At 30.7% G+C, this 15,795-nt stretch overlaps 1 protein-coding gene across 1 annotated transcript; it reads right to left on the reverse strand.

Moving 5' to 3' along the window:
- Positions 1-10,908: 10,908 nt before the first annotated feature.
- LOC120075290 (uncharacterized) lies at positions 10,909-15,387 on the reverse strand. Its single transcript, XM_039028514.2, has 2 exons — positions 12,652-15,387; positions 10,909-11,418 (listed from the first exon to the last, which is right to left on the reverse strand). Exons 1-2 carry the CDS (start codon positions 15,323-15,325, stop codon positions 11,072-11,074), a joined length of 3,021 nt encoding a protein of 1,006 aa, XP_038884442.1. The 5' UTR covers positions 15,326-15,387; the 3' UTR covers positions 10,909-11,071.
- Between the last annotated feature and the right edge of the window lie 408 nt (positions 15,388-15,795).

The raw sequence follows: 15,795 nt of genomic DNA on the forward strand, positions 1-15,795 counted from the left end.
TTGGGGTTTGAAAAGTTTTTAATTTTAATATTTGGGGATTGGGGGATTTTTGTTGTTTCCGCGGGCTTTCTATGTTTTAAGCCTATTTTTTTTAGGAGATTCGGCGGTTCGAAAATGGACCCGCCATTGCTTTGTTGCCAAAATTTTTAAGATTTGCCAATCCTCCCTCTCCCTTCGCGCGTGCTGCTCACGCACCCCTAACATGCAACTTTATTTAATGAGAAAAATACATTTTTGGGTTCTTAAACTATGGTTTAGGTTGTATTGGATTCTATATGGGTTTTTGTGTTCTCAAAATCAACAATTTTACGCTTCCCTTTTTTTTGTTTTTTAAATTCACATTGAAATTTAAGGATTTTCAAATGATTTGACAATTCGAACAATTCGAATATCCAAACTAAAGCATATGGATTGGGTTGGGTTAATTTTGTTCTTAAATTAGATTGGATTAAACTTTTTTTCTATTTTTCTTAGGTTGGATTGGGTCGCATATTGATTAAAAAAAATATTAGATTGATCAAACTCAACCTAAGTTATATATACATTTGTATATATATTTATCTTTGCTTAAAGTTTGATCAATTGGTATGGATTCGATTGTGAATTTTTAATATCTTTCTTTTTAAAATTTTGTGATATTTATCTTTGTTTAAAGTTTGTAATAAATATCATAGAAATTTAGTATTTGAATTTTATGATATTTTAGTTATTAATAATATGTTATAGATAAAGTTACATATTTTAAATTAAAAGAAAAAAAAAGTTATAATCTGACAACTTGATCTAAAATTTAAAGGTTGGGTTGGGTTGAGTTTGAGACTTTATTTATGTCTTTGGGGGTTGGTCCAAAAAACACTCGAATCCCAATCCATATACATTCGTGTTGAAATTTACTTTTGATAGCACCTAGGTTACTATGTCGGTTTTTTTTTGTTAATTAATCATTGAACGTTGAAGTTGACACCTATTTTGTATGAAACAAATATTTTCTTCTTTTTTATTTATTAATTTAATAAAAATAATATTTTTCTACATCTTCTTTCTCCCCCCTTCTAAAGCTTTTCATTTCTCATAGTTGTCGTCGTTATCTGTCACTAGGCACTAGACTATTTATTTGTTCATTTTAGGTCCCTCTCCACCTTTCCCTTTCTCCTTTTTTTTTTTTCCGTTTTCATTATTTAGAGGGGGAGGGGGATTTTCAAAAATAGAAAAATAAGGAAAATATTCACAAATTTATATAAATAGTTTCGCTTTTTTTTCTATTTGTGGAAATTTCTCAAACAGAAATGCATGATCCACCAATTTAAAAAACAATATTAAAAAAATGTCATGGTTAGATATGAATATTCCTGTTTTTTTTTAAAAAAAAAAAAGTATGCACGTAATAAAAGGAGAAGAAATGAAGTACGGAATCAAAAATGAGAGAAAGGAAGGAGATGGAATAAGACGACGAAATCAACAAAGAAAATAAGAGGGAAATATGAAGAAAATAAGTATTTGACATGCAATGACTGTCGTTGATTATGATTGTGAAGGCAGAAGATGGAAGGAGAGGGAGGAAAAATGATTAGGAAGAACAAAAATGAAAATATATCTTTAATTAATTTAATAAGAAAGAGATTAGGAAGAAAAATGAACTTAAAAAGTGTCATGACGTCAATTCAATCATTTATGGATTTACCACATGTTCACTTTAGGTAAGCACTTAATCAGTTTCTAGCTATGACACGTTTCATTCTTTTGAATAACCTATTGCAACTCGAGTTTGGACACCGAGTATCCTTGGCTACGTTGTCCAACAAATAGCGTGATTGTCCTCATCCCATAAGACCTTTGAAAATTAATATAGAAAGTTAGATTTGTGCCAAATTTGGTTGGTCCACTTTAAAAAGTTAATCAAGAACGACTATGCACAAGTGACACTTAGAGTACCTTACCACGTGGTAAAATCTTTTACTCTATTTTTAAACACAAAAAATCCACTATTAAACTTGAATAGTTTAAGTCAAAATGAGTACATCTCAACTAACGTAAATTTGTATTATCGACTTCGAAATGAAATGTTGGATTTTTTAATCCGACTGTAAAAAGAAATTGAAAAATTCGATGAAATAAATGTGTGATTTTACTGACAATTTAACACTTTATTTTAAAAGGAAAAGGAAGGAAAAAAAAAAAAAAAAAAAAAAAAAAAAAAAACGTTGGATTACATATAAAGCTTTGTTAATAAAATTGGCACAAATAAAAGAGGGAAAATTTGAGGAGTTTTATGTTAGAAACTTTATAAAAATGGACCCGCCATTATTAGCAAGTAAGTCTGTGAAGTGGCAAAATTTGGCTGGCCAAAAGCCAGGGAGGCAACCATCAAATTACTTCCCTTCTTTGTCCAATTTTAGGACGAGTTTCATTGTTGGCGCCGGCGCGTGCATCACACCCTAAAATCCATTCGATGGAGAACATTGGATGTCAAGTTACTGGTTAGAGATTTTTTTCTAAATATTGTGGTTAGGAAAAGTATTTAGTGAAGTATAGTTGTTTTGAAAGTATTTAGAGATTTTTTTATTGTTTTGAAGATTTTGAGGTTGGAAAAATGTATAAAATAATATGTCGAGGGTTGAACTCTCGACCTAAAATAATTAAAGAAGAAGTCGAGGGTTCAATCCTCAATCTACTTGAAAGACATGTCGAAGCTTCAACACTCGACCTACACTCTCTTTCAACTTGGATACCATGAGGTGGGCCGTGGAAAGTTTTAACCTAAGCAGTAGAGATTCGCAAATCCTCCAGACTAGAGCACACAGAGCCTTGAATCCAAATAAATTGCCCACAATGGAAGTCAACATGTTAGTAACAAAACCTTCTTCAAAAAGGTCTAGGGGATAAGCTTTGTCCCATCAGCGCCAGAGTCCCTCGGTCGTTGTTCCACCTCTTTAATCCCAACACTCTCTGTTGACCAAATTAATTCCCATGAAAACTCGACCTACAAGTTTTTAATCCCCTCCCCCGTTCTCACTTATCATTTCTCAAATCATAGTTGCTTTTGCATTATTCATTGTTCTCTGTCTTCTTCATTGCTCTCTACCTATCTTATTCTCCTTCGAAAAATATTGCTCTCCGCCGAATCTTTTCTCTTTTGAAAACTTATAAAAAATCACTCCATTTTTTGTTCTAAATCTTCTTCTTCCCCACCTTCGTCCACTAAATTGTGAGGTTTGTACATTTACTATATAAAATTTTATTTTTTAAAAAATAATTTTAAATTTTGTTCATATTCTCATACTATTATATTCTTTTTATAGTTTTTGTTGCTGTTTGGGAAACAAATAATATAAAAGAGGTAACGTTAACAAAATTCGTATATTCTCATGATATTTTATTTTTTTTTATAGCTTTTGTTGTTGATCCATATTCTCATAATATTTTATTTTTTTTTCATAATTTTTGTTGTCGGATAAAAAATAGAAAAGAAAAGAGAGGTCATTGCTACTTTGGGGAAAAAAGTAAAACCACTGTTAAATTTGTGAGTCTATTGTTTACTTATAACTAGTTTTTTATATTTAGCAGATCTATCATGTTAATTTTTTAGTAGTTGTTGAATTCAATAATATTTACATATTGATGTTAGTAGTTCTTTCTCTATTAGTGTTAATCTTAGTAGTTGTTATTAGTATTAATCTTATTTGTACTATGTTATACCAACATATTAATTTTATTTATATTTTGTTTATTTTTGTTTGTATTTAAATATAGTTTATTGTTATGTTTAAAAAGTTGATATTTATGCTTTAATATTTTTAGTTTAATACAAAATTATTGTGTGTGTTTTTTTTAAATATATTTCTTATGATATTTGATTTTTTTAGTATTCACTTTGAAAATATAGTTTTAAAAAGTTTAATTTATTGTTATGTTCAAAAAGTTGATGTTCACAAACCTTAATATTTTTAGTTTAATACAAAATTATTGTGATTTTTTTCAATATATTTCTCATGATATTTTATTTTTTAGTATTAAATTTGAAAAAAAATAGTTTTAAAAAGTTTACCTTATTGTTATGTTTAAAAAGTTGATGTTTATAATTTTAAAACTTTAATATTTTTAGTTTAATACAAAATTATTGTGATTTTGTTAATATATTTCTTATAATATTTTATTTTATTTTATTAGTATTAAATTTGAAAAAATAGTTTTAAAAAGTTTATCTTATTGTTATGTTTAAAAAGTTGATGTTTATTGTTTAAAAACTTCAATATTTTAAGTTTAATACAAAATTATTGTGATTTTTTTATATATTTCTTATGATATTTGATTTTTTTAGTATTAACTTTGAAAAAAATAATTTTAAACAGTTCTGAAAAGTTTATTTTATTGTTATGTTTAAAAATAGTTATAAAAAATTCAATTTATTGTTATGTTTAAAAATAGTTTTAAAAAGTTTATGTGATTTTTATTGTGATTTTTTTTTTAAATATATATATTTCTTATTATGATTTGTTTTTGGGTATTGATGGGATTGATTATGACCAACCACCAAGTGGTGTTTTAGCATAAATGTGAACAGTGAAATTGTATTTTAACAATTCATTGAAATGATTGGGATGTCACTTAGTGTAGATATGGGAACAAATCGAAATAATATATAGACATTCTAATCTATAACCATCAGGATCAGTAAGGTTTATGTTATTCCCTATTCGAATGAACAAGCTATGAACTTGATGTTCTCAATAGTGATGACACTCATGAATTTAGTGCATTTGTATGTAAATAAAAATAGGATATGGTTGGATATAAACTTGAATGCACCATTTAGTCAGTTTGAAGATCCAACTCAATGTATTGATCCCGATCCGGAGTCAGTTGCATCGCTATGTGATAATGAAGATATGACGGCTAACAATCAGTATAGAGATTTCAGAACAGAGATGGACGATGAATTTGAAGAGTTAGATTTTGATGGTCGTGAACATGAGTTACCTTTCAACACATCCAACGATTTGGATATAATGTACTAGATAGCATTCGAGAACATGATTCAATTGTAGCTCCTGTGGACGTTGACAATACCAAATGGATGATTTGTCAAGACAATGAAATTCTACAACACACGGTCAAATATTTTGCTATTAAATGTCATGCACTATATGAGGTTGTGGAATCGACAACGACGATTTGGGCAATTCGGTGTAAGAGGTGGGAAGAAGGTTGCAAATGGAGACTTCGTGCAATAAAGAAAAAAATCGCATGGCTTGTTCGAGATCACTAAGTATGATGAGCAACATATATGTTTTTATTCAGAAATGAGTCAAAGTCATGTGCAATTGGATTCATCAATGATTGCACTAAAGTTTTGTGATGCCGTAAGAGAAAAACCATCTATCAGCGTGGCACAACTGCAGCCCGACATAAAATCAAAGTTTGGTTATCATGTTCCTTACCATAGGGTGTGGGAGAGCAAAAGAAAAGCGTTGGCTAAAGTGTTTGGTGATTGGGATGAGTCTTACAAATTGTTACCCAGGTGACTGTATATGGTTAAGTAGACCAATCCTGGAACACGTTTAGAGTGAAAAGTGAAAGAAATGCTTATCGAAGGTCATGTTATCCTAACTTCTGTATCTTGGGCATTTGGTCCTTATATGGAAGCTTTTAACAAATGTTGGCCGATAATTCAAATAGATGGTACCCACTTGTATGGCAAATATCGAGAAAAATTACTAATCGCTACATCAACTGATTCGAACGGGCATCTTCTTCCACTTGCATTCTTCGTTGCAGATGAAGAGTCTGCAGACTCATAGGGATGGTTCCCCTGAAACACTTGAGAGAAATTGTAACACACGAAAATGTGTGTTTAATTTCAGATCGACATGTTAGCATCATCGCAGCAGTGAATAATCCAGCAAATGGATGGACGGGACCAAACTTTCACCATCGTTTCTGCTTATGACATATCGTCAGCAACTTAAAAATACAAATTTAATACACTAAAAAAATTATGTTTATCATGCCGGGTGTCAGTTTCAAATTCAAAAGTTTAATAAAGCAATTGAAGACATTAAAGGAATAAATCAAAGCTGTCTGAGTTTTTTTTTACAATATTGGTATAGAGCAATGGACTCAAGCATATGATGGAGGGGTTCAGATATGGGTGGATGATGACAAATCTATCAGAGTGCATAAATGGCGTCCTCAAAGGAGCTCGAATGTTGTCGATAAATGGTTTTGCTCACATAACATTCTTCAAGTGCGTAAATTATTTCGAGAAAAGAAAAGAAGAAATAAGGGCTGCTTTGGAGCATCAAGATAAATACACCCGATAATATTATTTTGTTTATATATATATTAACAACTTGTTTCGAGCATATTTATAATACTAAGTGGAGTAAAAATTTAGGTACGGCACATGAAAAAATAAATAAATGGGCTGCAAGATCTAGTAAACATGAAGTACAGTCATACGATCGATATGAAGGTGTGTTTCATGTGAAGACCGGCCGTCATAGTCTCAATGCTAAAGGAAGAATGTTCAAATATTGAGGCTAAACAGGTTCGAGTGGTACTATTTATGTAACAAGTGGCAAGCGTTCGACATTCCATGCTCGCATTTTATGACAGTTTGCTCACATTTTAACATGAACTACGAAGATTTTATTGGGGACTATTATAAATTGTCAAGAATGTTACTCTTCTCAATTTCAACCTGTACCGCATGAAGATTACTGGATTTTTTTACTATAATTTATAAAGTTGTTCATTATTCTTCTAATTAAGTTGTACATTATTTTATTGAGAAATAAATACTTTTTTTCACGTATATTTAATTAAGTGTAGATGATACTTTTATTGTATATTTGATTTTTTTATTATAATTTATAAAGTTGTACATTATTCTTTTAATTAAATTGTACGTTATTTAATTGAGAAATAAATACTTTTTTTCATGTATATTTAATTAAGTGTAGATGATACTTTTATTGTATATTTAATTTTTTTATTACAATTTATAAAGTTGTACATTATTCTTCTAATTAAATTGTACATTATTTAATTGAGAAATAAATATTTTTTCTTTCAGATCGTGGCTTTAAACCTAGAACCTATTGATCCTGATGTTTTGTATGACCAATCTATTCATCGATCATCTGTTGTATGGCAAGATCGTACTACTGGCGAAATATCTTGCAGTCTAGAGAGACAGTTGTCCAACGCACTATCCCACTCCACCCTCGAATACCACCGCTGCTCCGTACATCTGGATTTTATGGGGTTGTCAGGTTGGGATTTATTTAGTTAGATTAGCATCTAATCACAACCTTTGGTCGAGAGATGGAGGCATGAGACGCATACATTTCATATGTTTATTAGAGAGTACACTAACACTTTACAAGATATAGAAGTATTGTTGAGGTTACCAGTTGACGGTGAGCCGGTCACCGGAGTAATGTATGATGACTGGTCACAAGTTTGTCAATTGTATCTCGGTGTGACCCCACGTGTCGAAAAAATTAAACGATCAAGGTTAAGTTTGATATGGTTAGGGACACAATTTCGTGAGCTCGCAGGTGATGCAGACGAGGAAAAGATATGCATGAGCATATATACTACAAATGATGGGTGGAAGTCTAATTTCTGAAAAATCAAGTCATTTTGTTCACTTGATGTTCCTCCCACTGTTAGTTATGAGTTTGGGAGCGATTTCCAACAATGGCTTCACAGCTACAACATGTAAATGACGTTCTCTAGATGAGCTTATGGTTCTCGGTATGTTATTTTAATTCAATTTAATTTTTATATGACTGATCTAGTTAATTCAAAATCTAGGTGGAGAGACAAATTTTGTGTGACCAGGACAACCATACATGTAGTCAGCTAGTACAGATACATGTTTGATCTGCTTCAACCTGATCGGGTACTTAGCATTGAACCAAATTGATTATTTTATACATATTTTTATTATATTTGTCTTTAATGTTTTCCAATATAATATTTAGGTTACTTTGGAGTCCTACAAACTTATTATGCATACTTTGCCCAATTTCTGTACGAATAGTCAAAACATATGGCAGATGATAAGTCCTCTTACATGTTTTCACATTGGTGAGTGGCATCTTCCCGACAGGGTGATAGGATAATTCGGTTTTCAGCAGGATGTCCCATCGCCTTGTAATATTGAACCCCTACTGCATGATATTGACTTAAGGACTGGAGATTGGTTTGAAAAAGTTGCACATTTGGTAGTGCGATGACATTATCGTGCAAGGTTTGTTGTAATGAGAGTTTCTATTGAACAGTTTGATAGGGATGTCACTCAAGACTACATTAATTGGTATAATAATATCACAAGGCGCTACGTCACTTATCCGGGAGTAGCTGTGGGTCATCTGGTAAATGAATAAAAATTATCTAATTATTTTCAATTTAATTTAATTTTAAATATTATCGAATTGTTTTATAATTTACAGAGATCGAACCACAGTAGACTCCGTGATGTTGCGAATGATCCGAACCAAATTCTTGCTATATGCAGTGACAACTAGAGCTATATGGAGGAGATACATTATATGTACGATATATGTATTGTTCCTCCACCAACTCTTAGAAGTAGAGAACCTGTTTGAGAAGAAGATAATGAGTTCGATGAGGTTGCCACAATGTGGAAGAGTTGCTCCCATGATGCAGACGCAAAGCCAAACTGATTATGTTAATCCGATAATGATGATATCAGCATTTGGTTCAGGACATTATGACTCAAAGGCTGGTCCATCTTCTTCAAACGTGCTTGGACATGGTCGGGGTTGTGGAGAGCATAATGAATATTAATATTATGGAGCGAGAGCAACATCAAGAAGAACCAGAGTAACCTCAAGTTCGAAGTCGACGACGACAATCAGCTTGAAAACGACGACGTCCACCTTGTGGGGCACATTGATTTTTGTAATTATTTTTATATAAATGAGATATTTTAATCTACACTTTATTATTTTTATGAGATATTGTTTTTTTTTTTATTTGTTCTTTTTAGAGTTAAGTTAAAAAGATGGTTTCAAAATAAATAAATAAAATAATAAAATAATAAAATGAAATGTAAGGTGGAATATACTAAATAATAACATAATAGAAAATTTAAAAAAATTTAAAAAAATGGAGGTTGAATCTTCAAAACTCGACTTAGGTTTGTCGAATTTTGAAGAATTGACTTCCTTTGTCAAGTTTTCAAAACTCGATAACCTAAAAAAAGAAAACTACAATATTTTGATAAATAGTTTTCAAACAACAATATTTTTATAAATACTTTTGAAAAGGACGATATTAGTCTAATTTTACCTATTTCATAGTGTAACGATGGTAGGAATGAGGGACAACCAATGATCTCTAAGAAAAAAAAACTTTTAAAATAAATTTTCTATTTGATTAAGAAAAAAATGTTAGTTTTCAAATATAACAAAATGATAAAAAATATTTACACGATATAACAAAATTTCACTGTCTATCTATGATAGACCACGATAGACTACTGTCTTATTATATTTGTAAATATTTCCAGTAGTTGTGTCTTTTAAAATAATTCCTCTCAAGAAAAAACTAATTTAGTATTTATAACTTGAGATATGGGTGTTAAAAAAACTCGATGATTCGAAAAAAAAGTGATCAATTCAACCCAACCTGTTTAAGTTGGATTATCAACTCATTTAGGTTGAGTTGGGTTGAAATAGATGAAAATTTTATGGTTTGGATTGGTCTATGAGTTCATCTAATATAACCCAAACCAACCTAAACTTATTATTAATTAAAAATGTATTTTTTTTGTTATTAGTAATACAATTATCTATACATATATTGATTTTAGTTTTATTTAACTTCATTATTTATTTTGAATAATTTATTCACAACAACTCTTAAAATTAATTTCTCAATAATCTATATATAAAAAAATTCATTATACAAATTGAAGTTTAGTTGTCCCATCCAAAATTTAATCATTAGGTTGGATTGTATTCATTTTTTAACGAAGGTTATTTAGGTTAAAGAAATTTATAATTCGAACAATTGGATTGGATCTTAAAACTCAACTCAATCCATGAACACCCATAACTTAAGATTTGTTCAATTTTAGTATTATATTTTGAATAAATTGATTTTGAAGTTAATTTTTATTGAAATAGTTAATCATTAATAATCATTTCCATATTTTCCAAAGTTAAAGTGGAAAGATTTTTTTAATCAACAACAAACTAAAATGCAGTCTAAATTTAAGGTTTATTAAAAATATTTAAATTAAAATTAGACGTTTGAAAATAAAAAGGAAGAGACGACAATTGTATTTGAACTTGTTTGTTTTTTTATTTCCATATATATTTTTTCTTTGCTTGCTTATGATGGTCGTTTGAAATTAGATCAAACTGTCATTTTAAGTGTATGAGCACTTTAGTGGGAAAACAAAATGCACGACCTTGCATATCCACTAATCACATGTTCGAGAGTAATTTTATGTTAAAAATCATTTTTGTCATATTCAAAATTAATAAGAATAATCATTTAGAATCACTTTAATGTTCGAGTTTACACTATCAACACACTTTTCATACTCTTAAATTGTAAATTATTAAGATCATATCTTGTAGAGATTTAGTACATGTCTGTAAATGATTTTAAAATGGTGAAATTCTCTTACGTCATTTTCAAAATCACTTTAAAATATAATTTTAATTACTCAAAATCAATTCAATTTTAATTTTACATTTTTAAACGCACTTTTCATACTAATAAAACTAAAAATATTTTCAGAATAATTTTGAAGACGACAAATGTGATTCTAACTATTTTACTCTCAAACATGTCACTGAAAAATGACAACCGTAATTTTTATAATAATTTTAAAATTACTTCCAAACACGCTATAAATCTCTAATCTTTTTTTTTTTTTTTTTTTTTTTGGCTATTTAGTATATTGCACATATGTTCCTATATTTCCAACCAACAATGTAATTTTTCCGACAAATACGATATAGTGATTTAAATATTTAATATTAAAAAATGAAGTATATGCTAATAACAACAGAAAATCAAAGTCCTAATTCATTCTCAACATGGAATTTGTAGCATTTTGAAGCCTGAAAAGAGCATCCTTAATGGTAATGCGTTTATCAGGAGAAGGAGCAGCACAAGAGATGGCAACGTTGATGACTTCAATCAAGCAATCCATTTGATTAGTGGAATGAAAGCCAATTAGGCTTAATTGATTATTAGCAACTGTTTGCATCAAATCTCTCAAATAAGTGGATTCAACCCATTTAATTAGACTTTGTTCTTCGCTAAATTCTTTATCGGTTGGACTCTTTCCAGTAAAAAGCTCCAACAAAGTAATGCCAAAACTATATACATCTCCGGCCACCGTTGCCGTTCTTCCCATACCGTATTCTGCAACAACAAAATGCATAATTATTCTTTTGTTCTCCATCTTAAGTTCTAACTTACCAGAAATATTTTTGTTAAATCACGAGTTAAAAAAATTTCACTATTTTTTAATCAAATAAGTTTCAAAATTTTCAATTTTATCTATAAATCATTTAGCTTTTAACCGTATATATAACAGTCTTTCTAATTTAAATAAGGAAAAAATATATTTTTTTTTCTCAGTTTCTAGATTTTAAAATGTTATCCCTTTAATCTTTGAGTATTGTGTTTGATTTCAGTTTAGTTTTTAGATTTCGAAATACTACAATTTTGTTTCAATTAAGTCTCTTGGTTTTCTGATTTATATTTTTAACCATGATCTTTAACTAAATAATCACTTTTCGTCTTTAATGGCAATATTTAACTAGTTTAGAATAATTATAATTGATTAAGTTTTGCTACTTTTTATTGATATTAAAATTAAATTTCAAATTTTACTTCTTAATTACTTAAAAAATACTTAACAAACATTAACGTCAAATATTAGAAGTGAATATTTAGAAAAAAAATCAATGTTAAAGATGTAAATCTTGAAACATGAAGTAAAATTGTAATATTTTGAAACCTATGAAACTAGATTGACATCAAATTTGAACTTAAGAACTAAATGAAATAAAAAAACCTAGAGACCAAAAATGTAAATTATTCTTTAAAAAATTATTAAATATGACAGGAATCCTATGGACACAAAATTAAAAGTAAAAGACTTATTTGAAATTCTTAAAGTTGAAATGAAACAAATCTTTAAACTTTTAAAAGTTTTATTAATATTTAATACTCGATAAACTTTGGCTTTTGTATCTAATATGTTTATAAATTTTTAAATTTTTGGGCTTAATATGTCATTAACCTATTTGATATTAAAAAAAATTACAAATCTATTAGACACAGTTAGAAATTTAATGATTTAGTTGACATTATATTCAATTTTATATATAATCGACTCACTAAATTTTAAAATGATTGAAATTGTGCTACTAACATTTTGACACAAAAGTCAAAGTTCAACTACTTATTTGATATTTTAGTTAAATACTTTTCCAAGTTTAAAATCTTATTAGTGGTAAACACGAAATTTATAATTTATTTAATACTTTTCATGGATATAAACATAAACATAAAAGTTCAAAAATTAAACACGTATTCCGATCTAAATTTGAAAATACATTGGCAAACTAAAAATGAGAAAGCACAAACCTGGAGGAATGTAACCAATGGAACCTTTAAGAACATGAGAAGAAGTTATGGAAGAATATTGATTTGGTTCATTTTCCATCAACAACCTGGCCAACCCAAAATCCCCAACTTTTGCACTCATGTCTTCCGCCAATAAAATGTTACCAGGCTTCAAATCACAGTGAACAATCGGCACTTGACATCCATGGTGAAGATACTCCAAAACACACCCAACATCAATCCCAATCTTCAATCTCTCCATTAAATCCAACCCACTTCCATCCAAATGATGCCTTTTCCCATAAATCCACTCCTCCAAGCTTCCATTACACAAAAACTCATAAACCAAACCTCTAAAATCCCTTCCTTCACGGTCTATACTCGAACAAGATGTAATCAGTTTCACTAAATTCCGATGCCTCACGTTTCTCAATGCTTCACACTCCGACAAAAAGCTCTTTATATACCCACTTCGTTCAATGTTCAACACTTTGATTGCAAAAACTCCCCCATCTATTTGATTTAGATTTAAATACCCTTTGTAAACTGACCCAAAACTTCCCTTTCCCAACAAATTTTCTTCACTGAAATTTGCAGTCCCGGTTCGAATCTCCTCATATGAGACCATTTCGTGATGCCTTTTGATCAGTTCATTAGTTGATGACGACGGTGAAGTTTTTGACTTTTTCTTAGTCAGATGATACCAAGTTCTCATTGTGAAACAGACTAGTGCTAATGTTGAGAAGATGACTGTTAAAGATATGATTTTGATTCTTCTTTTGTTGTGGGGTTTGTTATTTTGACACAAGGAAGGCAAGCAAAGTTTTGGGTTTCCTTCTAAGTAGGCTCTTCCACCTTCAGAAACCACTCCTTCGAGATCGTTAAATGAGAGATTCAAGAGCTGTATTACTGCTCTGTTTTGGAGATTCTTAGGAATGGGACCTGAAAGTTTGTTGGAGGAAAGATCTAAAGCTCGAAGCCCCGTGATTTCTCCAATAGTACTTGGAATTTGACCTGAAAATTCATTCTTCGCCATTGTTAATACCTCCAAGCTCTTGCAGCCAACAATGGAAGGAGGAATGTTGCCAGAAAAGAGATTTTCAGAGATGTCCATTTTCTCAACATTTTCAAGGAACCCAATTTCTTTAGGCAAATTCCCACTTAGCATATTGTTGGAAAGATTCAAAATCATACTCAAACTAGGATAATTTAGAGCCTCTTTGGGTATTTCCCCACTGAGTTTATTTTTTGACAAATCCATTGCAAGCAAGTTTGTGAAGTTCCCAAAAGAAACGGGGATATTCCCAATAAGATTGTTTTCTGACAAATCAATGTGGTTTAATTTTCTAAGGTTCCCCAATGAGCTTGGAATTCTACCAAAGATCTGATTTTTAGCTAACCCCAACAATTGTAATTGCTCCAAGTGGCCAATTTGAGGTGGGATTTCACCAGTTAGCAAGTTTTTGTTCAAATTCAACAGAGTTAAGCTACGAAGATTACCAACTGAAGATGGTATATTCCCATAAATTCGATTCCCTCCCATGTATAATCTTGAGAAGACTTTAGAAAGATTTCCAATGGATTCAGGAATCGCACCTTCTAAATAGTTTTCATCAACCGCAATGAAAGTAAGACGAGAGCTATTGGTTAATGAAGTGATGAAACTAAGCCCATTTGGACCTGAACTAACGATCTTGTTATGTCCAATATAATACATTTGAAGATTAGGTAAATTTTCCAAACCTGGTGGGATTGTGCCTTCAAAAAGGTTATGAGCAAAGCGTATAATTCGTATTTGAGTCATATTGTGCATTGATTCTGGAATTGTCCCTGAAAATCTATTGAAACAGAAATTGAAGAACAAAAGATTTGGGAGACTATCTCCAAAATCCTTGGGGAGTGTTCCATGAAGACGATTTGCAGCTAATATCAAGGTAACCAATGAAGACATGTTGTAAATGCTAGAGGGAACAATACCACTGAAATTATTAATGGAAATCATGAAATCCTTCAAATTTTGAAGACGACCCAATTCAGAAGGAATCGAACCACTCACTGAATTGGTTCCTAAATTTAAGGTTACGAGAGAAGTAAGGTTCCCAAAAGATGGGGGAATTGTACCATAGAGATGATTCTGTCCCAAGTTCAAAACTTTGAGCTTTGTCAAATGGCTAAGTGCTTGTGGAATTTGGCTTGTGATTCTGTTTGAAGTCAAGTCAAGAATCTCAAGCTCTGTCATTCCACTGATGTTGAAAGGGAGGCTACCTCTTATGTAATTGAAGCTCATATTCAGAACTTGCAAGCGAAAAAGATTGCCAATTTGAATTGGAATTGGACCTGTTAATTGGTTGTTTTGAAGTTGAAGGGATTTGAGGAATGAAAGATTGCCAATTTGCATATGCAGAGACCCTGCAAGAGCTAACCCAGAAAGATCAAGCTCAACAACTCTTTCACCATCTTCATTGCAGGTTACTCCTGTCCAATTGCAAGGAGATGAATTTTGATCCCAAGAAGATAAAGGGTCGTAAAGATTAAGGTTATTGAATCCAGACTTTAGGGAAATCAAAGCTTGCTTGTCTGATTCAAGGTTGGAGATGGAGGAGGAGGATCCAACGGTAAAAAAAGGTGAAGCTTCGAAAGCTAAAATGAAAATACAGATGAACTGAACCAGTGGAGGAGGAGGCGAAATTGCCATTGATTTTGATTGAAGAGGAAATTAAAACTCTTTCTGGATTTGTATGGGATAGATATGTTGATGTTATTTGTTTGAAATATCATTTAATACTAGTTTTTTTTTTCCTCCCAATGTGTCACAATCTTTGAATTTGGGAAGATGAATAGTTCGAAATTTCAACTTGGTTACTATTTTATTTGTGCTCGTAGTTGTTGAGAAGTCATTTCAATCATAAGAGGATTGCTCTTTTCAGTTGGAAATTGGAATTGCTTTTATCAGAAGATTAGTTCTTGTGGTTATTGTTTGTTCGCCATTGATGGAAGTCAATTCTATCGTCTAAGAGAAGAGAAGATGCAAAGTTCATTACAAGTGAGATCATATCAAAAGTAGGATTATAGGGGCGAGACTTTGTTTTCCCCCCTCTCCTTTATGATCTAATACAAAGTCAAGTCAACTAATTAAGTTTTCAAATGAATAAAACAATGCCAACC

This window comes from Benincasa hispida, chromosome 4 (assembly GCF_027475165.1).
Source record: "Benincasa hispida cultivar pf3 chromosome 4, pf3_genome.v1.1, whole genome shotgun sequence".
NCBI lineage: Eukaryota > Viridiplantae > Streptophyta > Magnoliopsida > Cucurbitales > Cucurbitaceae > Benincasa > Benincasa hispida.